Source organism: Alligator mississippiensis, chromosome 10, assembly GCF_030867095.1.
Source record: "Alligator mississippiensis isolate rAllMis1 chromosome 10, rAllMis1, whole genome shotgun sequence".
NCBI lineage: Eukaryota > Metazoa > Chordata > Crocodylia > Alligatoridae > Alligator > Alligator mississippiensis.
This window is the reverse complement of record NC_081833.1, coordinates 62,060,314-62,087,948: the sequence shown is the minus strand read 5'-3', so window position 1 is coordinate 62,087,948 and position 27,635 is coordinate 62,060,314. Positions and strand designations below refer to the sequence as shown.

The 27,635-nt window shown below is 43.9% G+C and overlaps 1 protein-coding gene and 1 long non-coding RNA gene across 2 annotated transcripts in view; one reads left to right on the top strand and one right to left on the bottom strand.

Moving 5' to 3' along the window:
• The window catches only part of WTIP (WT1 interacting protein), a 115,408-nt gene extending 110,384 nt beyond the window's left edge, over positions 1–5,024 (top strand). Inside the window, exon 8 of the mRNA XM_006274338.4 lies at positions 531–5,024. Within this exon, the coding sequence (XP_006274400.1) occupies positions 531–683 (153 nt within the window). The 3' untranslated portion in view covers positions 684–5,024. The remainder of the gene's footprint in view (positions 1–530) is intronic.
• LOC132243607 (uncharacterized) overlaps positions 1–27,635 on the bottom strand; it is a 122,240-nt gene that overhangs the window by 39,310 nt on the left and 55,295 nt on the right. The gene's annotated exons all lie outside the window — the stretch shown is intronic.

The following is a 27,635-nucleotide window of genomic DNA, read 5'->3' as shown; positions in this document are numbered from 1 at the left end:
TGCCCTAAAGTTCAAACCTTCTGGCTCATCTCTCACCTGAACAATGTTTTCTCTCTACTTAGTTGTTCCCTGATTCTCCATCCATCTTTGCACTTCTGCTAGCTTGCTCTGCCTCTCTCCATGTCCAGCTTGTTTTATTTGATCTCACTAACTCCACATTTAGAGATGTCAGCCTGTGTTGTATAGCGCTATGATTAGGGGTGTCCATCCTTGCATCATCCTGGTCATAGCTGGATCAGTGCAGGAGGTGGGATAGCACAGACCAGAGAAAACAAGTACTAGAAACAACCACACGTACTATGATCCCGTGTCTAAATTCCATGTTCCTGTAGATTTTGGTGACCTCATTCTTTGCTTAATAGATTATAGTCAACATGAATCTACAAACTACTCACAAGATGATTCTAGTCAGCATATCAGAGTGTGTGTATGTGTGCGTGTGCATGCGCGCACCAGGGCAACCTCAGAGGCTGGCAAGAAGGAATAGTAAAGCAATTACTAACTAATCTGTGAACATGTGTTTCTTTTAGGACTGCGGTCTCCAGCTCAATGATGAAGAAGGCCATCGTTGCTATCCTTTAGAGGGCCATCTGCTCTGTCATGGCTGTCATATTAGGCGCCTCAATATTAAAGTACCACCGCATCCTCCTCCAAGTTACCCGATGCATGTTACAGAACTCTGAAAGACATTTTCTTCAGCAGTACAGTAAATCATTAGAGGAGAAGATGGAAAAGCTAAAAATGACTTTCCCATTCCTTTAAAGATGAAATTCCTCTAATAACCAGTTAAACCAGCTAAGTTATTTATTTTTTTAAATTAGAGGTGAGGGGGCCTCTCTGATAATGTACATATGTTTTCACTTACCAAGACATTTTCACTGAGACACTGGCTACTTGAAAGAAATAATGCACCACTAACTGTAAACAACAGCATTTCTCAATATGGTGGTACGAAGGGCTCTGTTCTGCACTCCCTATTAGCTTCACTTCAATGGCAGTTTCGCTTGGGTAAGGAGTGTAGAATGAATCCCCCAAAGTTAGCACCTTATCATATCGTGGCAAGCATGATAAGATAAAATGCTAGCAGTCTAGCTAGTCCCGCTACATCCTGGTCTGAGAGAGTAAACATTCTCACATTTTTGGAATACTTAGATTCCCAGAAGTAGCTAATAGGAAGCAAAGTCCATTTATTTTTAGTGACAGAAATTTCAAACGTGGGTTAATTGATGGCATTCTGCTAAGAGGCAGAAGCCAGGCTTTCCACACTATTCAATTTTCATAGTGATCCAATAGCATGTCTGGCTTCCTGCAGGAACATGGCAGGTGTCTTCTACAGGAAGCTCATTAGAGAAGAACATATCTACTTGAAGACTTAAGATTGGTACATGCAGGGTTATGACATGAAGAAAATTTTGGTTCCCCAGGGTTGCTAGCCACTTAGCTATTTGGTTTTTCTAGAGTTCACAGTGACATGAGAGTAGCCATGGTTTCAAAGGCAGTTCTCATATTCTTCTGGTGATTTGGCACTTACAAAGCAATTCATCTTTTAAACCTGTTTTTTGTTAACAGGTTTAGCACCCCTTTTGGGGCTATGCAAAGGGATACTTCTGTGTCTCTGTAATATTTCTTTCATACAAGACATAGAATCATAGAAAAGTAGGGTTGGAAGGGACCTCAGGAGGTCATCATTTGCTACCCAACAGCTTTGCATTTTTATATTATCATGGGATTAAAAGGGGCAGCAGTTTTGTATTATCTTTTTCAGTTAGGTTAAAAAATAAACTGAGAAAAGAACACGTATTACAGTGGTCACCTACATATGAAAACCAAACACAGTCTAGCAGAAATAAGTTAGAGATTCAGGCATCTGAAACATGGATATTTTATAACAAGTATTAGATGTACATAGAATGTACACACTTTCATATTTTACATAAGCTTTTACAATAACCTCAGAACTCTGGGGCAATATATATCTTCCATATAGGAAGTTAGATACTTTTTTTTATATATTTTTTCTACTGCGTGTTGATGATTTACATGCAAATCATATCTCCGTAAATTTAAACAACAGTTCCTTGCATTCTCATGAGAATTGATCTGCCCTTCCCAAAACAATTATGGTTTGAAATGTGTCCATCATTCCTTTCTCTGAAAGTATTTTGTATTTTAAATTAAATTAAATTAAAATTCCTTTGCTGTAAATTGGGTGGCAATGTCAAGCCTGGTTCTTGGGAAGTGTAAATGGACTGAGCTCCATGGACTGCAAAAACACAAGGTCAGCGTACACCAGCTGACAATCTGACCCATTGCTTTTAAGATCATCATGTGTTGAGTTCAGCAAAATAATGCAATGACTGTTATTTGGCAATACCATTAAAGCATAAAGTGCAGTTTCTAAGGTGCCATTGATTCACTAAAGCTATTCTTGGTGTTGCTGCAAAGCAGAAGAGACCGCCTGTAGACCAATTCCTCAACAGAATACCTAGTTCATGAGATTCTCATTCCTTTAATAGAACTTTTTGATCACCAAAAGTATCGTTATGGTTTTAAAGCACTACATCTTCTCCAGCTGGGGGGAGACAAATGCAGCAATTCACAAACTTCTTCTGAACTTCAATCCACCTTTTTTTTTTTACAATGAATACCTGGCCTAGTTAAGGGGATGGCTGTATTTTGGAGGACTGCTGATGCTGTATGTGTCCTGTTCCTACAGTGGTTAGACACCAAGGGCCTGATTTTCAGGAAGATGAGCACAGAGGCCCATGCACGCTCCATGTGCATTTATTTGCACTCTTCCTTTGTGAACACCAGAGCTGTCCAACTTCTAAGAACCCCCAGGCCGTGTGTCTTGTGGGCCACACTAGAAGAGACCACACCAGTGGGGGAAGATGAAGCCAGAGGAAGAGGGAGCCTGGAGACCCTGGCTGCAGGGAACAAGGAGGGTAGTGGTGGCTGGGTGAAATGCAGTTTAACCCCTCGCAAGCAACACATGGCCCATGGACTGTCAGTTGAACAGCCCTGGTGTATACAATTACCACAATTATGTGCACCAAGGAACCTTGCAAATGTATGCTTGGGTCCTGAGGAGCAAGCTCTGTGACAGCAAAAAAATTATCTTTGTATTTATTTATTTCTTGCATTAATTCGAGGGGCTGGCCTGATACCAGTGAAGATACCAGCTGGAGACTGTCGGCACATCAGGATACACTTGTAGCATCAGCCATAGCACAATGCTTCTTCAAGTCACAAAACAGCTTGGGCCATATTTGGCTTCAGAGCATGTCATGGTGTTTAACATAGGTATAAGAAACACCCAAAGTAAAGAAAACAGTTACTAAACCATACAGAAGATTTGGGTCTGTTCACATGAGCGAGTCAACTCAGAACGGTGCTTTCTACTGAAAAGTGCACAGGTCCAGCAGACTGGGAGCTCGGACTTCCCAGAAACTGAAGACAAGAGACTAAAGGTCAGTTGGGCCTTCCTTCAGCCGGCATCCTACACCTAGCGCTTTCCCAATTTCAGTGGCAAGCCCCCGCTTCTGCTGCCGCAGTACTTTTCAGTGGACAGCACAGTATCAAACATGTACATACACTACTTCTTTGAAAACTATCATACTGTAGAACAGAATAATATTTAATTCCACATTTTAATGTTTCAGTCTTTCTAGTAGTTCTACTCAGTTCCAATACGCGTTAAGTATCGTCATGATAAAATGTTGAACGTTTGTTTCAATGTAGAGAGAGCAGTTCGTTTAAAACCAGAAAGCAGCAGTTGTTGTTCCAGTATTTTCTACAGACAGGGTCGGTCTGTTACATTACCATGAGGTACAGCTTGCTTTTACACCATTTAATACAGAACTGGGGCTTGAGTATGATTTACTGGCCGCTGTTAAGGAAAAATACAAGGAAAGTGAAAAGCGAATTTCAAATAACATGCTGTGCAACTTAGTATTAGTGAAACTTCCTGTGCATTTTTACCTCCTGTCTGGGGAACTGCCTAAGTGAAATCTCCTTGAAATTGTTTCCTTAGGGAGTATTCTTACATTGTTCAGTTCAACATAGATGTAAACTTGCCAACATTCATTTTGATCTGTGATTATCTGTTGGAAGCCTCTGCTCTGTTCTGTACTTTCAGAACTTTGAAATTGCAGCAGTTTAACAATTTGTCCTCATTTGCATTGCGAGAACTCAGGAATTCACCTTCTACATTTCATTCTGGAGTGGAGTTCTGTAGTGTCCTGACAGGACGTGGCTGGTTTAGGAGATTCACTGGGTCCCTAGTGCACTGGAAGACAAGTTCCAAAGAAGAGACCAAAACAATTGTGATTTGGAAAGAGAAAAATCTCAGCTAATTGAGCTTTCAAAAGGGTTTTCTTGGGGTTTGTTTTTCTCCTTTTCTTTCTTTGGTGTATATTTTGTAAGGTGGAGCTTCAAAATTAAAGTATGGATAGAGGAGCTCTTTAAGAAATTCCAGAATAGTTAAGTAAACCAAAGCTCTAAAGGAGGCACACAAAAGCTGCTTTCTTGTGTTTCAAGAAAAGTTTAAAAGTTTGTGATTCATCCTGTAACTAATGCCGTAACTAGAGTATATAATTTGACTTAAATTAAGTTTTCCTTTGAGAAATATTTTCATTTTCTTTAAAAGAATATAGTTTTCTTCCAAGAACTTGGACCAACGTTGATTTTTATTTTGTAGGAAATATATAAATGCCCAGTTTGTATATCATGTAACTAGTTTACATGCTGCAAATATACATTAGTTTAACTATTTTTGTATATATCCTTGTAAAACCTCTAAATGTGCTTCTCTGTCTTTTAGTCCTTAGAATGACTTGTGGTTTTTGTGTTTCAGTGTTTGATTCCCTTGATTGTTGAAGAAAAAAAGATTGGGAAATGTAGATTTATTTATCTAAAGAAGAAGCTACTTGCTATCATCTTAAGTTATTTAATATTAAAAGTCAGAAGTATCATTTAACCTTAGATGTTATAATCTGCTTTTTCAATAAAGAATTTTGTAGTTATCTTTGATTTCGTAGTGTGTTGCTTGTAAGTAAATAGTTTCTTTTATTTAGATTGCCAGTAGACGCATTAAGAGCCCCTTACATTGCCAATAGAAATGCCAGCTAATATTAATTGACTGCAGCTGTATTCATGAAAGTTTGGGTTCTCTAGTGCAAGTGTTACTAATTAAGATCTAAAATATGCCCACAGCTAACATTTTGCAGCTGCATTTAGAAAAGAATTTAGCCACTCTGGCAATTTTTAATTAGCCCATCTGGCCAGTCCATATATTATATAAAGAATTTAGTTGAGATAAATATTTCCTTCTTAAGAGTTCTGTTGTTTCACAGTTTCCACATTGTAGGATCATGGCCCAGGCTACCAATTTTCTTATGAAAAGGTTTTTGCAGGTTCAAGGCCTTGGCTGGGACCTGTTCCTGTATTTTACACTGTAGACAGCAACGTCAACCAATTGCTTCACTTCCAGAATTTTAATATGTCCTGGCTATTTATGATGATGGGAAGGCCAGTTCTCACCATATATATTGTAGACTGCAGGACCATTTATTCACAGGGTGAGAGGCCATTGTGTTCACTCTTCTTCAATCACGGGCAACCATATAACAGAGGTTAAGTCCAGAAGGATCCACAGAGCATCTATGCTGTTCCCCCTACATACAACAAACCACAAAATACACAACATCGGTAACAAACTTGAGACTATTAGGGCACATCTAAACATACTAAAGCATAGCCCAGTAACTGTCTGTACTGCGCTGTGTGCATGGCGCACAGTTAGTTTTAGCTGCTACTTCGACGTAGTGGAACGGGGGAGCATGCTGCCACGGTGAAGCAGCTGCCGGTCACGTGTAGATTCACATGATCGCTATATCACCATAGCATGTCATATGGTGACGTAGCACATTGCTACAGCAATGTAGGGTGACATGTAGACGCATCCTTAAAAAACACAGTCCAAACATCTCAAGAACTACAAGGGGCTACAGAAAAAAAGTAGTGTCCATCCTTGAAACCAACTTTCTTGTCCTGACGGAAGCATCTCCTGCTGTTTTTGTAAAGCTATATGTAAATACATTAATTATCATTTGAAAAGAATTTGCTCATCCTCAGAAGTGTTCCAACAGAAAAGCACCACATGGGTGACATCTCACACACCCAATCAAGAAAACCAGGATCGAGACAGCAAACATTTGTGCCTATTCATAACTAGCCTTGTTGAGAACAGTACTTCAAACAACCACCTACCCATGTGGACTTCTTACGGAAACCACATGCTAGAAAATGAATATAAATACATACATTATGGAAAAAGAACGAGTCAGAGGCTAACTCAAAGCATAGGCATGTCATGGTTTTACTTTTAAGAACATTTTACAGTAATGTTTTACCCCTCTGCTGTATGGTCTGATGGGCAGGGCCAGATTATAATTGTGGAATCCTCAAGGCATCAAGGTCAAAGCGCGTCCGCTAATGCACGTCTAGCTTCCTCATTGTTCAAGAGGGGATCTTTCCCTTCAGCTATTACTCATCCAGTGCCAACTTTTAGGCCTGAGTCATTAACACAGTGCTGACTACAAATGAGACCTTATGTGAATGGTACTCCTCAAATCCCAGCTAGAAGTAACTGGTTGTGGCTGGAAGGTATACAGAATATTTTCAATAAATGTGAACTAAATGCCAGGCAGCACTGACTGTACTATGAAAAAAGGACTAGTTGATTTTCATTTTTCATGGCTTTGCTGGGCCATCTTGGAGACTGGCACAGCTACCTGCACTCTCTTTCCTATGGGTATTTGGGAGCCAATCCAGCACAGGAGGGCAGCAGTGCGTCAGCCAATACTGCACAAAGGCAACTTGGACCTCAGTGGTGTTTGGGAGTTGCAGCTGTCCCTGTACCCTATCACTGATTGCATTATAGCTATTAGCTATTTTCCAGTGCACAAATTAGCCCATTCACTTTAGAGAAAAAAGCAACGAGTGGAGAGTGCAAGGTAGTTAGGTAAGCAACAAGGAACAAGAAAAGGGAGGAAAAAAGGCGGTGCTGAAAGCTCAGGAGGTCTGTTTGCTCATCACCCCATGTTTGCTGCTCAGCTGTTTCACCATTGTAACCACCTGTTCAGTGCCAACAGCAACCAGTGGCAAGATCTGTTAGGGAACGTGATGGTGGCTGCTGGCACCTGCCTGAAACCTAAACAGCACTGATTCACCAGGGCTTTGCTACCCAAACATGCTCACTTGTGCTTCAGTCCCAGGAATCAGCAGTATATTGTCACATGGGTGTCTGGATACATCTCAGGAATGAAGCAAATCCTTACTTAACGCAGCCACCATTGCTGCCTCCACCACTTTGAGACTACAGGGATTTTGAGTGGCATGGAGCTTGGGAATATGGCTTTATTACTCTTGCCACACGACCCATAATATGTCCTTTACTGGTTGCTTTAGTAATTGAGCTTTTGGCATACAGCACATAAACCCAGAAATCAAGCGCATAATTATAACGGTGTTGTATACCAAAAAAAAAATGACTATTACATAAATACCATGGCCATGTTCCTTTCACTCAGTCAGTTCTCTCCTCTTGGTGTAGGCTTTGCAGGAAACAGACTTTCCCAGTTATTTAATGTATTCATACCATTTTCCCATCCATCCCATCCCCTAGCATTCTCTTAAAGTCTCCTTTTTGTGACATGGCCAGTTCTCTGTGTCCTCGCTGGCCTTTTTTTTTTTTTTTTAATTATGCTTGTGGATTCAGAAGTTTGGGCTGCATCTTCCCCAAATTTTGTTTGGGGATCATCACTGAATGTCACCATAGGACTTTTGGGAGGAGGAAAGTACAGTCTTTTTAAAGAGCTGGGGGTGGAGAGAGTGGGGAGCACTACAAACACACCCCCTCCCCAGCCAAAATCTTCAAGCAAGCTAGTCATTCAGAGTTGAGCTATAGTTTACATAGTGTAGGTTCAAATATATCCCACAGGGGAGTTATAAAGTGGGAGGCCAGGAAAGAGAGAACTGGTTTACCACGGAGCTGACACCCGGTCAACAAGCATAACACGCTACTTCTCTGGAAGTTGGAGTGGAGACTCAAACGAGGCCTGGGAGAAAATATTGTTGACCTGGCACGTCAAGACAAGGGCAGCACAGAGGCCCTGAACATTTTTTAAAGGCCACAGGGTTCATGTAGTTTTTCGACACCTAAAAAAATGGACCAGTGTTTGAAGCCAGCACAAGACAGGCTATGCAGAAGCCCATTCTCATTTTTTAAATATTGCTTCTTTTACCCTATTTGTCACCTTTTGTCTTCTGATAGTATTGCTTCAATTGAAAAACGGCTCAGCCTATCTATCAAGTGCTTTCAATAACACATGCCATGCACTGTTGCACTGGTATGTCTTATGCTTTCTCTTACACGGTGACAGTCACATCAGGAGTAACTACAGAACACAAGGCTTCACTTTTCCTTCTGCAGTGTAAAACCACGTGCAGCAGCATATGCAAACTTTGCAGCATGCACTCAAGAAGGTGGGTGGCAACACTGGCAGTAGTAATACAATAAAATGCAGCTAGCAACACATTTAAGAAAAACATCTCAAAAGCCTGCCTACTGGCTGAAAGCTCTGCAGAAAACCTAACTTGTGTCTGCACCTGTAAGCACCTTGCAGTGCAATTCCCACGTTGGCTAAGGCAGCTCAAGCTACAGCACCAAAGCTACACATAGAGTCTCTTTTCAACACTGCCACACCCAAAATAATGGATTGGTTTTCTTTAACTGAAAACATGCAAATGATCCAGCCACGGGGGCTACAGTGAAATGAAGTGAATTAAGATGCTCCTCTCTAACCATGTGGGGGTCCACAGCAATCATATGTGGACAGAGCTGCACTAAAGTCAGGCGACCTGCAGCAGTGTAGTGAGGAGGTAAGTCAGTGTCTCAGGATGCAGTCGCACAGTGGGACTGCTGTGGTGTAAGTCAGCACAGATTTTACTCCATAAAAAAGGAGTAGAGCAGTGGTTCCCAGTCTGTGCTACAGATACCACCAGTGGTACTCAGACACCCTGTCAGTGGTACACATTAACAGATTTATTATAATGACTTTATACAACAAACATTTGCTGGTGGTACTTAAGGTTGTATCATTTTAAATTGGTGGCGCACAACCTGTCAGAGTTTGGGAACCGCTGGAGTAGACACAACCAGTTCTCCAAACCAAGCCGTTCGCCATTGTGCTAGAAGTACAGCACTGGGCCAGCAGCTGGCAGGGGAGCCAGTTTGCATTAAGCAAAAGGCTATCCTGGGACGAAAATGAGCAAGCGCCCCACCCCACGTATCCTATGGAGTAATGTTGCCACATGATAATTTTACTAAGCCTTTTTTCCAGGTGTACATTCGCCCTGGATTTGAGTACACCCCTGCAGAGCAGGGCTCTGTTGTGTGCCAACTCCCTTTTTACCACAAAGTCTGTTTACGACGTAGTCCACGTGTTGTGTGTCGGCACCGTCAGGTAACCAAGCCACAACAGCTCAGTACTTTCTGCCAGCAGGTATAGGGGGGGCATCAAGTTTGTACAATTTAGACTCACTGCAAAGAAGGATGAACCAAGGACAAATACACCAGGTATCAAGAGGGGAAACAGCGTTGAAGGGCTGCAGTAAACTCTAACATGCAGAGGTCAGTTGTTAGATGGTTCCAGTCCCACCTAAGCACCTTTGCTAGAGGTTGCCAAAGGCACCAGAACACCTGAAAGAGCTGGCGGCAGGGCATGGCTAGGAAAGAAAAAGGAAAGATGCTGCTCAGCGAGGGGGATTAGAAACACGCTTAAGTCACCCTCACAGCCAAGACCAGGTTGCCTAGAAAGGTGTGGAGAATCTCCATCCCGGGAGGTTTTTAAGGCCTGGCTGGGATGACATACTTGGGGCTGGTCCTGCTTTGAGCAGGGGGGTTGGACTAGGTGACGTCCCTTCCCACCCTCATTTTCTATGATTCTATAATCTCAGCTCCAGCTCCACACACACAAACATCTTGACACTTATTTTCACTAAGTTGGTCGATCAGCTGTTGGAGAAATGGCACCTAGACGGATCTTGGGACTTCCCGCAGGGTTCCCTCCTGGAAGCCAGAGAATTACACAGTCTTGTTCCATTTCCACGTGCCCTCACGTGGGGCTGCTACACCTCAGGAGGTCTCCGTTTGCTCGTTCTCTTGGGCCCTTTTCTATAGTATACTGAAGAGGGGCTTTTTGCCAGGTTCCTTCCCAGAGCATTTCCTGGCAGGAACAACCCAGACACGAAACAGCCACTCGGGGTACCAGGTTACAGAGTGGAGGGTAGAGGAGTACAAACCCATTATTGGTCAGTTGTTTCTCAGACCTTTCATCCCCTCTGTCACTGTGACAAATCTAGCGTTCTCATACCCATGGGCTTATATTTCACAGTAATCCAAGGCACACGCTATTATTAATAGCAACAGCTTTTTTGAAGTTTGTTCCTTTTCTCCTGAGTTTCAAAGCTCTATGTTAGGTCATTCAGAAAACAGGATTTTAAGAATAACACCCAAAGAGCAAGAGCACCAATAAGAAATGCATTTGGGCTAGGGATAGAAAAAAAACCCCTGTGCTTATTACCATTTAAGTATCATTTGGAAATTACTGTTAAAGTCATTCTCTTTTCAGCCAGCCCTTTCCATTATTCTCTTTCTTATGTGAACAGTGCTTCTCAAACCTCCACAACAAAAGAGCAATGGTAGGACAATATGCTTTAGAAAGACAGATTTCTATATGTAGCTAGCATGTTGGCTGGTGGTTGGGACTGTACAGCAATGGCTGAAAGATAATATCTAAGATCAAAATGTCTAGGATAAAATACTCCACATAATCCCAAAGTAGGTCTGAGTTTTGATGAAGCATGCTGCGTCCAGAAAAAATGCCTTGGGAACTAGGGAGCTGCATTGACTTACGATAAAGAGGCAGACGAGCAATTCAACTCACCTAAGGTTTCCAAAGAGTTTCATTTAAGTCTCTTTGCATTTCACTCCATAATCTAAACCAGGGGATCCTGCTAAATCAATGGTCCTGGCAACTGCCAAACGATATTTTGATACAAGATCACATGATCTCATTTAATCTCAGATTTACTATTTCTTTGCATTAATCATCATATCTTCAAAGCTGGAGGCTTTTTTCACAGGCTGATGAGACAGATGATAGTCTGAAACCCAGCTTCCAGTGTACCACAGCAAATAATTTCCATCAGGTCCTTCCCAAACTATTTAAGGCCACACTCACATCCAAGATGTAAGCTTCTTCAGAAGAATTAGCTCTCTGGCATATTAGCAGGTATAACCCAGGAATTTTAAGCAAGAGAGTCAATTTGCCTTTCTCTATTTCCCTTTCCCCCAGCTCTGGAGGAAGTGTAGATCCCAGCAGTGCTTGTAGGGAGCAGCAAAAGCAGGACAACATAGATCTACTGGCTGACACCTGCTTGCAGACGAAAGGCAAAGGAGAGAGCTCTGCAGCTCTAATTTCAACTGCATCCTTCCTGACATCTCATCCATACAGATGGCCTGCGCTGTGCCATTACATTCCCTGCCTTCGGGAAGTACGGTTCTTTTCATCCACGCCTAGTTTTCAGGAATCCAAGCTCTCGTCTCTCCCAGGCAACTTGGGCTACAAAAACCAGCCCGTGCCTCGTGGTGCTTTTATGTGACAAGAAGGTCCCAGCATCTTGGACTCTCTCTCACCTGCTCTTCCTCCTTCATAGCGCTCCTGCATTGACGCTTCTAAGCGGAGCCAACGCTGGCAGCAGACTTTGCACTCGGAAAGTCTGACTTGTGACATCAGACCACTAAGATGCAGCACGAGGAACAGCACATGTGGCCTGTCTAGGACCCAGGGCAAAGCAGCTCCACATAGCCAATGCTCCAGCACCCATCTCTGGTGTAGGTGGTTATATCAGGACAAGCACTTTGTGGTCTAATCCTGGACCAGCAAAATGGCTCGAAGCCAGAGGATCCAGACCAGGGATGGGCAAAACGTGGCCCATGGGCCAGATGCGGCCCCCCAGGCCATTCTATCCATCCAGCCCATGGGGCCCCTAAAAAATTTAGAAAATTAATATTTATCTGTCCCTGGCTGCCTGTCATGCAGCCCTCAATAGCTTGCCAAAACTCAGTAAGCGGCCCTCCGCCTGAAATAATTGCCCGCCCCGATCCAGACCTTCACATTCACATGAAAAGGGTGTGTGGATCACAGGTGTAACGTGCACAACTACAGAACGAGCAAAGCAGCTGATGGGTAGATCAGTGCAAGGGAGCTCCCAAAGCAGGTGGACCAGCCAGCTACGTGTGTGATTCTCTGGCAGGGGGCTGCACAGCATATTGACCTATCCCTACACTGAATTTGGCAAAAAATAAAGAAGAAATTAAAAAACAATTTATGAATGCTTTTGGGGAGAAAGCTCCCCAAGAAGGTTCATTTACACTCTCTTTTACCAATGGGTCATTGCTTTGCCTATGCCTTAGCAGCCCAGAGCGGTCTCACTAACCACTGCAGGGCATCATCTCCTACATCGTGGATTGCTAATCAGCAGCCTCTGGTGCTTCCCATCCCTTCTGCCTCCCCATACCTGCAGTGAAAGACATTTTCTAAGAGTACAGTTGTGTGGCCTTTTGTTACAGGCCCAAGGCCAAACAGGAAGTATGAATTTAATAGGAACAGAAATTATTGCTAATGTGAGGTTAGACTCAAAGATCTCAAGGATTAGCTCTGCCTCCCTCCAGCAATCCTAGACGCAGAGGCAACCTTGGGCGTGTTCCCTGTGGGCCGGGGAACGCCTCTATGCAGTGTGTAAGTTCCTGTACAAAGCACACACAAGGACGGTTAGAAAGACATAGCAGAATAGTGTCAAATGGAAATAGCATGGCCATTTCCCAACAGGTGTTCCTAGGCTAGATTCTGCCTCCTTCACTGCTACTGAGTGCCCTACTCTGTGAATGGTCCCATTAATTTGACTGGCCTACTTGGGAGGTAAGGTATAAAGATGAGGGAGGGTAGCACAACCTGGCCAACATTAATAGGCCCGCTGTTTTCCCCACCTTCTGTTTCTCAAAATGACTCTGAAGCCAGAGGCTGGCAGGTCTGAAACCCTACATGCTGTGGAAGACCCACGTTCATGCCATAAAAGGCCTGATGCCACCTGTGCCATATTTCTTTTTGAAAGAGAGCAGTAAATATTGATCTTAAAGACAGGATAGGAATTCTCCCCCTGCTTACACGGCTGTAAGTCCACCTCAACTCCACACAGATTTGAGCTGCGTAACTGGCTCAGTATTTCTATAGTAGAAACTGCTGGAAGTGGCTAAAAATAAACTTGTTTGGGTTTTTAACCTAAGCCAAATACATTTGCGTTGCCTTTGGAGCTGGCGCTTCCCGTTGGCCCCCACACAGCAAACAGATTTTTCAGTCATTAAGAATGTTCTGCACGCACAGAAATATCTCGGATTATTTTTCCCATAATCAAAAGAAAACAAATCCCAGAGCAGGCCTGCCAGGGTGCTTCCGGCCAGCCCCGCTCTGCCCCCGGAGACCCATTCCAGCCCGCCGCTGATTCCAGAGGGCAAACGAGAAAATTTGCTTTCGATACCAAATTAGAAATGCAAAACAAACCGAGTTATTTTGCAAAAGATCAAACTCAAAACAAACAACTTTCCCCCGAAGTTCCTGCCTGTAATAGGCTTCGGAAATACAATCCTATAATTGCCTGGCTGAGCGAGCCGTACGTGGAGGGCTGCTGCTGCCGTGGCATCCGAGTGCCCGGAAGATGCAGAGCATGATTCCAACACCCAAGTGGCTCGGGGAAGGGCTATTACCCCTAGTCAGAGGGATGTGTGTGACTTGCCCAAGGTCACACACGAAGCCTGCTATGAAGGAGGGAAAGGAAGGCTGTTCTCCCAAGGCCCAGGTTAATGCGCTAGCTTCACATTATCAGAACTGAGTGGTCCATTTACAGAGATGAAACGGCAAGCAGTGGCCACATCAAATCTAACTGTGCCCATCCTTATTGCTCACTTGTGAAATCAGTGCTTCAGGCTGCTCCTCATGGCAGAGCTCCCTGCAAACCTTCATAAATCCTCTGTAACACTCTCCTTTGCCTGCAGAAAGGTGAACTTTCTACAGTCCCTATGCGGTCACTGCTGCTGACCCAATCTGCCTAACTTGGCTACAGCTACACAGTGCTCTGGAGAGGTGTCCAGCCATGCTAACAGGTGTCCAGGCAGGTTAACAGACACCATCACACAGCACTATTAATTAAGCTATGCACACTGCCCCACACTGCTAGGAACCAGCTCCCTCAGACCAGCACAGCAGGCTTGTGGACACCGCTCTGGGGCATGGCACCTTGGCTGTGTCACTATGGTCCTGGCTCTTTTGTTCTCCTCAGGGCATCTGCTGCCATCACACATGGCTGACATGGGCTGTGAAGCCTTCCCTGGTGCTCAGCAAGCAGGTTGGTGACTAGGACACTTAAGGTATATCTGCAGTGCAGCAGCAGCCTGTCCCAGCCTGACCATTTACTCAGTCCTATTCACATTCTCCAAACACAGAAATATGTTGAGGCCACTCCAGATATGTCCCCAGAGGTTGCTCACAAGCACACCGGAGACAAAAAGCACTCGAGTAGTTGAGAGAGACACCAGGCGGCAGCCATGCCAGCATACTTTAGGGGCTGGAGTGGGGGCAGATTGGCAGGGCATGCTCAGAGCACCCCACGAGGATTGACTGTCACTGCGGTGTAGCCACCCCCTCAGCACTATTCTGCTATAACAATACTGCTACCACCACATTCAACAGTCTCAGGCCTGCAATCCTGGCTCCATTCAACTCGAGGGGTTTTGTCATGGGCTTTCCCAGGACTGTGATTTCAAAACACCCCAAGTCATTCACATAAACCCCCCTTAAGCTCTTCTAACATCCTAAGTCTTAGCAATCACATACCTGCAGTGGTTCTATATTTTTGGAAGTGCTCAGTCAATGCTATCTAAGTGGAGCTCTACAATAATTAACCTGATTAATTTACATTCCTTTTTCTTCCCCTAGTCCTTAAACTCACAGTTTTCTCATCTCTCTTAATCCAGAAGTATCAATCAACTCTGCTGATAAATTTTGTATCTCTGTGATTAAACTCTAGAAGCTCTCTGCAAGTACCGACAACTCAATGCTCTAGGGCTGGGCTATTTTTCAATGGTAAATGGGCAGATACGGAGTGCCAGAGGGCACTGACAGATGTGTAGGTCACCGCTCTAACTCATGGCACCTCGTAGGAAGCACCATAAGTTACAGTGACCTCCCCTATCAAACCAATAGACATTCACTGTTGGGTTGGGGGAAGAGGGTAGGGGGGAAATCCATTTTGGAGCCAATCCAGTAGAGGAACCTGCCTGCATCCTCTCTCCCCTAGCTCCGCTCTACCCTGCCTCAGCTCTGGTGCTGCCTGCAGGAAGGGAGGGGGGAGAAGGGAAGGGGAGGGAGCTGTGAGCTGGGGTTTGACCAGTTTGAGCTGGAGTGGGGAGCTGGGGGGCTCCAATCCACCCACCCCCTGTTCAACTCAGGCCAGGCAAACCCCAGCCTGCAGCTCCTTCCCCCTGATCCCTTCCTGCAGACAGCAACAGGGATGGGATGCATCAGCCCCACACCAATTATGTGACTGAACACCCCTAGGAAACAGAAGCTCCCTGAGGCACTCTACTTCAAAGCGCCTTCATCTGATCCCTCATTAGATGAGGGTTAATTTGTCATGTGATCAGCAACTTTTAAAGCACTCTGCAGCCATGCACTTCTGTCACAGCACAGCTGTAGAGCACCATCAGAGGGCCAATCGCACAAAAAATGTCACTTCTGTCAGCTCCCAGTGTATCTGCTTCCTGACCAGGTAAGCAGGCCAGCACCTCTGGTACAAACAGCCATGCATCTGACTTCTAAATTCACTTTCTGAGGATTTTTGTGCATAGAAAGCAAGCACAAAGGGAACTATCAAAGTCACAGCACTTACACATTCCAGCAAAGCAGCCATGGACAATGTTTCAGGGCAAGAACCCACTTTTAGCTCCATCCCATTGTGCTAGGCACTGTACAAATGCTGGGCCACAACTGGGGCACTTACATACTACCACTACCTAAATATCTAGCTCTGTTCATGTATCAGTAACCCACCTTCAGCAGTAACAGAGACTCCCATCACCATGTGATCTCTTAACTTCAACCAGTTCTGCTCCCATCAGCACAGACATCATCTCAAGTTGATGATGCCATCAAGTCCCAGAAGAGATATGTTTTATTCCGTCAATGAAGAATTGTAAGAGCTGAGCTTCAGAGAGCTCCTGAAAAATGGAAAGTTCCAGGAACTTAGTTTACTATGAAATAGTCAGGAGAGGATACTCTAATGCAGAAAAGGATCTAGCTTAGGAGAGGCGCTTTCACTGCAGTTAATGAGCAATAACTGCAAGGCACCACGAATACCGCTGAAGCACCATCTCATCAGACGTTATGCATATGTAAGTCTTATAACCTATGTACAGAAGGATTTTATATTCTCTTTTATGCTGAAACCCAGTTCTCTTATTTTTGGTTGCTAATGAGAGCACCCCAGGGCACTGAACCATACAAAGGCTAGATCAAGGATAACAAAAGGGCAAAAAGCGAAGATGTTAGAGCAACGGGGGAAAAGAAAGCTGAGTTTTCTTTTTTTTTTTTTTTTTTATGAGAGAGTAACTACTAGCAAGAGCTGGACTTCATTAAAAAGGGACTGTGTGGAGGCACACAGAAATCATGCAAGTTTTTATCACTGATTCATTAGAATACCTGGCCCAAGTTGGGATGTTTTTGTGAAACTAGAGAAGTTACTTCATTCCCACATCTCAAGATTTTCTTGTTTAAATTACATAGTGGTGTTTGGTCAGTTATCTGCCCAGGTCTTAGTACGTCCTGATCACCCACTGGACAAGGGAAGTCTCCTGAGGCTTCACTGAAGGGGATACCAGCTTGCTCTCATTGAAGCTCTAATCCAGAAGGGACTTATCCAACTCCCTGCCGTGCAGCCTCCAACAGGTCCTGCATGGGCACAGTGGGGCTGCCAGGAAACAGCACAAGCAATAGAAGATCTGAAAATCCAAACTACCGCCAGAAATACCATATAAAAATTCTGGAAGTTCCCACAGGAGGGCAGATCCCTAGCCGCAGCACCACTGTGATTGATGTTGCTCTGGAGGATGCATATGCACACCACTAGGTTTAAGCTGAGTCTATATTCTCTAGTCCTGGTCCATCCTAGCATCCAGCAGATCTCCCAGTACAATTTAGAACAGCTGCAGAGCCTCCTGGGTCATAGCCAGCAAGGACTGTACCCTGGCAACACAGCAAGGAGGTCACGTGGCGACTCTACAGCACTGGTTCTCAACCTTTTTTGTACCAGGACCCATTTGTAAACATTGATGGCCAGTCCCGAACCAGTACCATTCAGTCCCGACCCACTGCCTCCCACCCCCAGGCTGAGATGCAGCTTCTCTCCCTGGATCAGCTCCAAATTGGAGCTAGATTCCCCCACCCTCCCAAGCCAACAGTTCACGTCTGTTGTGTCAGGAGAATCGGTCTAACTCATGGAGCTTTCTGTAAGGTGCCATGAGTTAGACCTGGGAGCTGCACTTCTGTCTGCGCCTCATCTGTCTTTCACCAGTGAAATGCCGCAGGACATCACATAGCTACTCGGAGCTTGAAAACTGGAAAGCGAAACAGTCAGTCTGAAAATGAAGCTGCCAATGAACTCTGCACACAGGCAAAGCTCTGAAAAATACAAGTCTAGGGGTGCAGAGAACAAAAAGGCATTGTCAGTCACACAGCTACCAATGACTGATAGTCACACACAGCTCCTCCGTGCCTGCAGGACCAGGCAGTGACTGGATGCGCCAGCACTTTAGGAGTTTTCCAACAGCCTCCTGCCCCACCCAGCTCATTATCCCTTTCTACTATCCTCCCTTCCTCCTTCAATGGACTCTCCCTCTCTGAAATCCTCAATACTTCTCCCTCCTTCCCCCTCCCTAGTGGAATTCCCTCTGGATTTATCTCCAATTTTTTGCAACTTCCAGGCCCCTCAAACGGTCGGACTCCAATTCCAGGATGTCACCCTCGGTTCCTACTGATGGCTGATCACAAACGGGCAATACCTTTTTTAATTTGCCCTGTTCTAACTAGACCAGGTGCAAAGTCACAGTTAACAATCATATTAGGAAACTGTTGGCCAGTGCTTTCGCAGGTGACCTGTGTTCTGTAGTTTGTGTGGGTGCCTGGCACGCTGCAGGGCTAACGACATTCAGATACCTGTACTCTTCAGCCTAGCTGATTACATTATTTTATTCTCTTAGCATTTGAAAATGGCTTACCAATAGATTTCAGCTAACCAGGTTTGAGTTTATAAGGGCAGGAGGACGATTTTCTTTCTTCCTCTGTTGCTTACAAGGGAAACTTGAAACAAATTAAAATTATTTTGGCCTTTTGCTAAAGGTCAGAGTTGTGGGGAAAGATGACTTGTTTGGAATTCAGTCAGGAAGTTTAACACAAATAAGCCAGCTCATAGTTCTGTGAGAACAAGTTCCAGCCAAAAAATGTGCTGATAAAACTGATTTAAGTACCAAGTCTCTCCTATCCATGCATTTTTTCTACCGATAAACCCAGAGGCTTTTAAAGCTGCCATGTGAACTATTATTTAGCTGAGGTGTGAAAGAGATGCTATTCATACCTTCCCAGATAGAGGCAGGCCTTTATCAGGAGACTTAAGCAAGAATGAACAAGAAAAAAAGAAGGTATTGTTGTAAGTTGCCATGAAGACAGAATACATCACGGGGGACGTTCTCTGTTACTCATTGTTCTAAACAATTATCTTTAGTCAACATTTTTCAGCCAAACGTTCACACTATAAAACAGGAGACCAATGGATACAGTCCAGCAATTTATTAGGGGGAAAAAAAATAATGAATGCATGTTCTTTTTTTTTTAAAAACCCACAGATGTGCCAGTTAAATGAAGTATTTATAAAGTAGTGTGTTAATTTGTTAGACTTCATAGATAATAGTGGGTGGAGATATTGCCGGGTTAGGGAAAAAATCTTGAAGGAACTGAAGCAATCGGTAAGATCGAGTCATGAAGAAAAAGAAAGACATTCCATCGTCATCCTGTTTCCAATCTTAGCAAAACCCTTGCAATTTTCAGATAGAAATAGGTAAAGACATCTGATTTTTGAGATATAAAATTTAAAAAATGTAGCAAGTCAATGGCTCGTGGGATTGGTACTAGGACATTATACCCTTGAACTCTACATTCAGATCCTGCAAACATATACCCGTGTACTAAATCCTTCATCCACAGGCAATGAATTCCACTGAAGCCAATGGCACTAATTGCAAGTGTAAAGTGTAAAAGCCAATGGCAATTTCAAGTTGAGTTCATGCACAAATATTCAGAAAATCAGGACATAAGGATCTTCAGCTTTAATAAAACCCAGGATGGTACTAGGATTAACTGCCATCAGGTAGTTGTTAGTGGTCTGTATTAAAAGAGCGGTTTATGTAGCCCCAGGTACAAGAAGACAGGTGCTCAGTTCTAACAGGTAAAATCAGGTAATTAAAATGATCCCAGAATCTGAGGCTCCGACACACACTATTATGCAGCATGCACAATGTCATAGGGTCTCTCCAAATGACACAAAATAAAGGCCTCTCAGCAAGTCCCAGGCTCTGCCGAAGTCAATGGGAAAAATTCTACAGACTGAAGTGAAGACGATTTAACTGTGTCCAGAAATGCAGAGTTTGTTCATTAATGCTAACTCCCTTAGTCTTAAGTGACTTGGGATTCAAGGTTTGTAGTTGAGACTAATTAAAAAGTATCCACGCAAGCGGGTGGTCAAAACATCTTATGCTGCACTCCTTTCAAAATTATTTAAAAGTTTATCAAGAGAAAAATATTTTACAAAGAACCTACTTTTACCACCGTAGCAATTATAAAATCAATGCCATTCATAGTTTTATATGAAAATGTAACACAGCCTGATATCCAGTGCAGTCAAGAAGGTTGCTGCTTCATGCTACAAAAAGACATGAATTTAATCCTTCCAAAGAGTCTGCAGTGTATTATGGTCCTCCTGACAGTCCCAGGAGCAATCAGCTATACCTATTTTTCTCAGGCCATGACTCACTACTGCCCTCTTTATGTCAGCATCAGCACCAAGAACTTTTTCCCCACCAACTCTGAATCACCAAACTCGCTAATCTCCAGTGGAGAAGTTGGTTTTCCCACCCAAGGTGTCTAATTACTATGAACCACGGGGCTGTTTAATGAGGCATCAGCAAACTGGATAATGCATCTATAATCTTGCTCTCCCTTTCCTTCTCTGTGTTTCTGGGAAGCAGGTGCAGTTCTGAATAAAGTTCACAAAATGGATTCATATGTGACCAATTTGCAAATTCCCAAGCAGCTATCTGGGGAGGGCTCGCCACTGCCAAAAATCTGTACTTGGGAACATTGCTAAATGTTTTCGATGTTTACAGTAAAAGCTTCACTTCCCTCCGTTCCTCAAGATAAAGGATCGGAAGCATTTCAGAGTAATGCTAAATGTTATAGGGCTTGAATGAAAATCCCAGTACCAAAGTTCTCATTCAAAAAGGGTTGGGGGGGAAGAGATACCCACAAGTGTTTTCCCATAGGAATTACAACTTTTTCCTCATTTATTTTCTATAGTTATTTCAGAAAAAGGCCGGTTTCCTAGATACGGTAACATAAGTTCAGCTCCAAACAATCTGGACGTCCCTCTTTTAGAAAGCAGATAGAACAGTTTTTAAAGCCAACTTTGGGAAGGTTATTCTCCGAACTATGCCTGTGAAATATCTTTACGTTCTCAGATGAGAGACTGTCTGCTATCGCTATTTTTATGTTGGAAGACCAGCACTGCTGTCGTTCTCGCAGGAAGTCTGTCCTCCGCCTTAAGTCTTCCCCAAAAGGTCTTACGCAGACGGAATAAATGACAGACACCTCAGTCCTCCAGTTGTCACCAGGCAGCCCGCTTCGCCTGCTTCTGGTGGGCATCCCCTTCTTTACAGTCCAGAAGCAACAGGATGACGTTCCAGCCCCGGGCCCTGAGACTGAAGCCCAAGCACGCTGTTCATTTCATCACTTTTTAGGTCATTGCTTCCAAGATCAACTGTCCATCAGAAGAGAGGTAAACTGGGTACAACAGATACCTCTCCGACCAAGAGAACACGGATCCCCAGCGCTATTACTCCTCACCAGAAAGACGATGTAGGAATAGCCAGTTCCCCTCAGTAGTAACTACCGCAAGCCAATGCTGACTCATATGATCTAAGTAATACTTTTTTGTTGCTATACGAGGAACAAATCATCATATGCCTTGTGGCCTAACAGGAAGTTTTCATCATGACCCTAAAGCTCAAAACAAAATAAATTGGAGGTGCAAATGTGAAGACAGAGCATGCATTGTATTATTTCTGGACCACAGTGTCAGGAAAAACCTTATTTCCAGTATCCTTAACAGTGTTATGATTATGCTTATGGCAAGAGAATATGTTTATCAGCACCAGTGATTCCTCTTGAGGACAGAGACATCATAAGAAGAGGATGAGATTGTCCAATTCAGCATAAAATACCGTCAGCATTCACAGGCGGATTGTAACTTGTGCTTAGAGGTCGATTTCCCTTATGCTTATGTAAATGCGGAGTTCTCCTATGGCTGGATTTACACCCGTGCAGCGGAGATCAGATCCTGTATTCTGGTGACAATCACTTGGCTGGGATTCTTTTTCTCCGAGTTCAGTATTTTTGCCAGTAAGAGCAGAAAGATGAACTTTGTGACGTATCACAAACAAGGCTACCAGCCAAACAGAATTTTAGAAGAGTAGCGTCACAATAATAATCATAGATATTCTAGGTGATTTACAGACAATGTCCTCACTAAAGCAGTGTTGTTGACCTGATGAATTCACAGCCTAAGGGCGGTCCTGTGGTCCTTATATAAGCAGTCCTGACACAATCAGTAGGACAACTTTGCAGAAAGCAGGGCTGCTCCAACTTGACTCTTCCGTTCAACTTCCCTGAGAAACATGGACACCTGCCTTGCCCCAAAAATCTATAGTTACACACAATAGGCTGGCAGCCCCAAAATGGCTTTCTGTAGACAGCACTAAGTCAGAATTAAAATGGATTGTCATGGTCTTTTTCCGATGCATTGTGAAAACACTGCTGTTCTGTGATTTTCCATATTAAAATATCGAGTTCAGGCCCACTACTGTGCTTTTAGTCAGAGGTTTAACAGGACAGTCAGGCATCCAGGGCCGTGGAGACTTCCAAGTGCTGCCACGTCACGGGTGGGCTTGCGTGGCTGCAGTGGCAGCTGTTTCTTTCTGCCCCAAAAAGACCCGGGGTCTCCCCACCATTGCTCCACTACTGCTTTCAGTTAAATGACTTTAGACTAAGATGAGTAACGCTGATGGCACAGGCCTCGCAAGCACCTCACTGCAGGAAGCCAGCCACACACCCCAAGGATGCACTTGACTTGCTGCAGGATTTCACAGCTATGTCTCAGTCCCTGTAGGGACCTTCATTCACCTCTGGTGTAGCAGTGCTGACAGCCCTACGCTGATATGCTATTTGCAGAGTATTTTGTGGTAAATTTTTCAACGCCGTGAGGGCTCAGACCACTGCCAAGGGCTCAGCAGTGAGGGATGTGGGTCCTTGACAAGCCAGGGTGTTGAGGAGAGATCAAGCCCTAAGTTTTTCTTGCTGCGTTCATGGATTCCTGACTGCTGAAAGGGAAAAGGAAATGATTGAAAGTTATACCTCAAGGACCACTTTTTCCATTTGCACAGGCAAAGAAAATGTGTCTGGTCTGTGCAACAGGGGCAAATGTACATTTTGCAGCAGCGCTTTGACAGGATGTTTGGATATGTTGTCTGTTAAGGAGGTTTCCAGAGCTCCACAAACCTGTGGACAGATGGCCACTTCCTAAGTTTTACTCCTATGTATTTCTTATCTGTTACCACTTCACCATGTGTGCTTGAGCCAAGATGAATAACCTTATACTATCTGCAAACATGCGCAAGTAAGGAAGAGGTGGAACAAGATACACATATGCCTGATGTAGAAAGAAAGCCTGTTTGTGCTTGGCCTGGACATACTTTTCAAGAAGTGTTAATCACTGGAGCTGTGCCCAGGTGAGCAACATGCCAAGTAAGTGTCAGCCAGACAAGTCAGACCAGCAGGAGCTGCAGTAACTTGCACACCTGATTTTTCCAGAAGGTTCATAACTGATGAATTGGAATAATTTGCTTATTTGAATATATTCTTGCCTTAGCTCATTGTAAATTTGCATATAATTCCCTCTGCAGATTGCTCCACTGCACACTGTCTCACCAGCTAAGCTGTAACAAACCCTGTTTCCATCACAAGCGGGGGAATTTCTCTCTCCTAAAGCAAGTTATATGCAAATCCTTTCATTACGACGATGGAAACCTTTCCCAACGTGGGCCCAGAATAATAGATTTGCAATTTCTCTCATTTTCCCCTTGCTTCCAGTGACTGTTCATATTTCATAACCAATTGAGTTTTCCCCTTTCTAATCCTTCCTGCAATGAATAAACTTGGAATCCAATTACCAGCTCCCAACATTACTCTGCATTCATGCTACGCAGTCATTTTGGTTTTCCAGTTTTCGAACACTGAAATGAAGTCTAAAAGCTGTACCATTTTCTGAGGCAAGAGTGGGAGAGAAAGACATGAGGTGCCTCACTCCAGCTATTGTCGAGAAAAGCTGCAGAACATAATTACAAATAAAAGCACAAACTTTGCAGTGTTCTTGAAACCCTCTGAAATCCTAGTCAATACTTCTCCTAGGTAAAAAAAAAACACAACATACACATTTCCTATTCACCTTACATAAAAATAGAGTTATCCTGGCACTGGGATATTTAATGCTATAGAGCACTTGAAGCCATGAGGGCTTATGACAGCTGAGACGTGCTGGACTCTGAAAGATACTGTCAAGAACCAGCCACTAAAAAAAAAAAAAAAAAAAAAAAAAAAAAAAAAAGATATCCATTATCCAGGGCATTCAGGCTGCATGACCACAGCCTACCTTGAAGATGTTTAAGGAGAGTATCCTAGTCCCCCCTGTTTGCTGGGAGCTAAATCACTGGGTCAAGAGCTCTATGAAGGAGCTATCTTGATCATATAGACAGGATATGAGCAGTTCCAAAAGTCTTTTCCCCAACCAGGAGCATAACTAGGGTGAAGTGACACAGGCAGCCACCCTGAGGCTAACTTGGGGGGTGGGAAGGGGCAGAAAAAAAACCACTGCCACCACAGCCACATGGCTATACCAGCAGCACAGGAGCAGCCAGCAGTCGCCGCCGCCCCAAATGCCTGGCTATGTTGTTATGCCTCTGCCCAATACGCATCGTCTCAGTCTCGTTCCTGGGTGTGCGTCAGGGATACGTACTGCACTCTCAGAACAGCTCGTTCCTGTAAGAAGACTACCCGCCCCGCGGGCCCTCACTCAGCGAGGCAAACGATGTGTCGGATCAGAATAGAAGCAAATACGATTTGTTTCTAACTTACCGGGCTATTTGATCTCAGTGCAGTAACAACAGAAACCAGCGGAGCATCTGTCCAGATACTTTTTAAACAAATAATATCAAGCTGAGCTTTTGTTTAGGAATCACCGCAAAATGGCCTCTCTCTCGTCAGTCTGAATTCATTGACATTTTCGGTCATGGTGACAATCAAAATGGAAGCCAGGATTATGATTGGGATAGCAATCGCAGGTACATCGCAAAGGGGTCTCAGCATGATGAGTATGTTAGCCAACGATGCACAGAAAAGACTGGTCTACTATCATACACACAAAACCTTTGTCTAGATGTGCAAATTGGTGTTTCCCACTTTCCAAGTATCACTAGAATCAGAACCATACACCCCAAACCTGAACACCTCCAAATGATGATGAACTGGATTTTGAATATAAGCCCATCTCCAATTCTACTCAAAGCAGCTGGAATTTCTCATGGGAACAGACTTTTAACTATTAGTAAAGGCTGAAAGTACAAGAGGCTTTTTAGTTGTACGTTTCTTGCTAGAGACTTTTACTTTTGCAGTGTGAATCGCAGTTTGACAGACAGCTGGAGTCTAACACCCCTCAAGTCGACCTCACTGGGCGCCTCTGTGCATGGGCTGTTACCGCACCATCATTTAGTACTTCCTTCTGGAAGTACCTTTTGGCAGTACTGAATGCTGGCGCAGTGCCGTAGGGACACATGTAGACACACGCAATTACCTTGAGCTCATCCCTTATTCTTCTGAGTGCCTCAATTCTCCTCTGTGGAGAAAACACCAACCATCCAGAGAAAACTCAAATATTAATTTGTTGCTGTTTGCAAAGCATGTGGAGACCCTGGTGATAGATCTTTCTGTGAAGTTCATATAAATAAGTATGTGAATTGTTACATAAATCACCATTACATAACCCAGTTCAGTATAGCAGAGAGTCTTTCACAAAGCAGTAAACCCAGCTCAGAACTAGCTGTATGGATTTTCTATGGAGTTTCCTTGTGGAAAGTGAGAGAGGAATATACTTTCCAAGAAAAAGTTCACAGCAGCAGTTCTGGGAAAACAGAGCTGGGAGATTCTTTGCAATGAGTGCTACTTCCTTGCTAGCAGTATAGATGAGATTAACACATGCGAGCAGAGACTCCCTCCCCATGTCAGAAATCACAGTCCACTTCGGTATCTAGAAGTAGCTAAACTTAAGTCAAGTAGCATCCTCCATAGATGAAAGAAAGGACATATGTCCATGCCAGAGTGGGAATACTGGGAGAAACTGGTGAGGTCAGGGAATAGATACCAATCCTTTTGTGAGGTCTAAAGGAAGGGGTGGGGATGGGGAGAGTGACAGTACAGGAGTTTAAGCAGAATAGGGAGGCAGTGGCAGACAGCAGTGGGAAATGGTCTAAGACTGTAAGGTCATTGGGCCATGTTGGTATGATATTTGGTAAAGGCAATGCTGCAATGGAAATGATGCCTAACAAGCAGTCACACAAAGGCCATGTCAGAGCCAGGAAAAGAATGCAGCTTTCCCAGTGCACGATCCCGCATGCCAGTTAAAAGGATTTTTTTTAAAGCTAAAATAGTGATGGAAGAATTTGAAACGTATTTTTCCTTTCCTGGCTGCCAGAGAGAAGGCTGAATTGTTAGAGGAAGGGAGCAGCTCCAGGGCTGATGGAGCAGACATTAGAGCAGCACAGGGAAATGGTAAAAGCACTAGAGCTAAGAGAATACAGGCACACCAACAGCACTCAGGGAAGCTACAAACGTGGTCTCCACATCAGGGACAGGTGGTGACACTCAGCCTCTGTCCCACTGGCCTTCCCTTGCTTGGCTTGGGAAGGCTGTGGTTCATAGATGTCGATTGACAACCACCACCCATTGGCAGCTGGCTCTCGTACACAAGTACAAAGCATTGCTTCCCCATTGAAAAGCATAATCAAGGCTTGAAAGCTGGCCAAGTAACAAAGTACTGAGACACGTTTACTGTAATTTCCAAGGCAGTTATAATTTAATGAAGCACTACAAGGGAACCTTCTTGCTGAACTGAACAATAAGCAAATACTAAATGAATGCCTGGGGCAACAGCTTCTGACTTCTTTACCTAGGAATCTCTTCTGTAGCCTATAATTAGCAATACAATAGGCTTGGGTATGTCCTGTTCATCACCCCCATCTCTCCTCCTTCACTTGCGTATGGCAAGGGAACTCAAAAGTGCAAGTTCCTCCTCAAGACCAACTGCTGCCCTGATGCTCTGCTTAGATTCTTCATTGCCTTCCCTCAGCTAGGTGCTATTTCTTCACTAGCCTTACTTTGTTCACCTTTCTCTTTAAAAACCTGACAAATCCTCCAACAGGTCTGTTCCCCCCACCTCTCTTTCCACCATTATAACATGACAAAAAGAAGAGGTTCTTCCGTGACATCAGAAGAAAGTAGAATTAATCTGAGAAAGGGAGAAAGACAATGCACCTATTCGTTAAATCTGGAACAGAAACAAATGACTGATCAAACCCAGGGTCATTCTCCAAGAACTTCTCACTTGGGGCTGGAGGCCTCTGTGATCAAGTGCTGAGGATCCAGCGGTAGACTCCATGATGCATTCAGTTCAGTTATGACTGCAGCTAGCCTGAGGACAAGGAGCTCTTTCGCAGTAACTTTTGAGGTTTCAAAATGTGTTTGTGCTCTACATTAGATTGCAATGGAGCTCTTTAAGAAGTTTTCTTGGCATTACATTGAAATATCTTTTTTCAGTTGAAATCCTGAGGCTCTCAATTTAGGAAGAGCTGTCAAAAATAGTTGCACTGTGGTGTGTGGTGGAAGTACTCTCCTGGCACACAAGACTCCAGTTCAAGCCTCTGGTTCAGATTGATTCAATGGTGATTCAGAACGATCTGGGACAGAAAAACTCCTCCGAATCTGGCAAAGCTGAGACTTGAATCTTGGTCTCCTATATTCCAGGATATA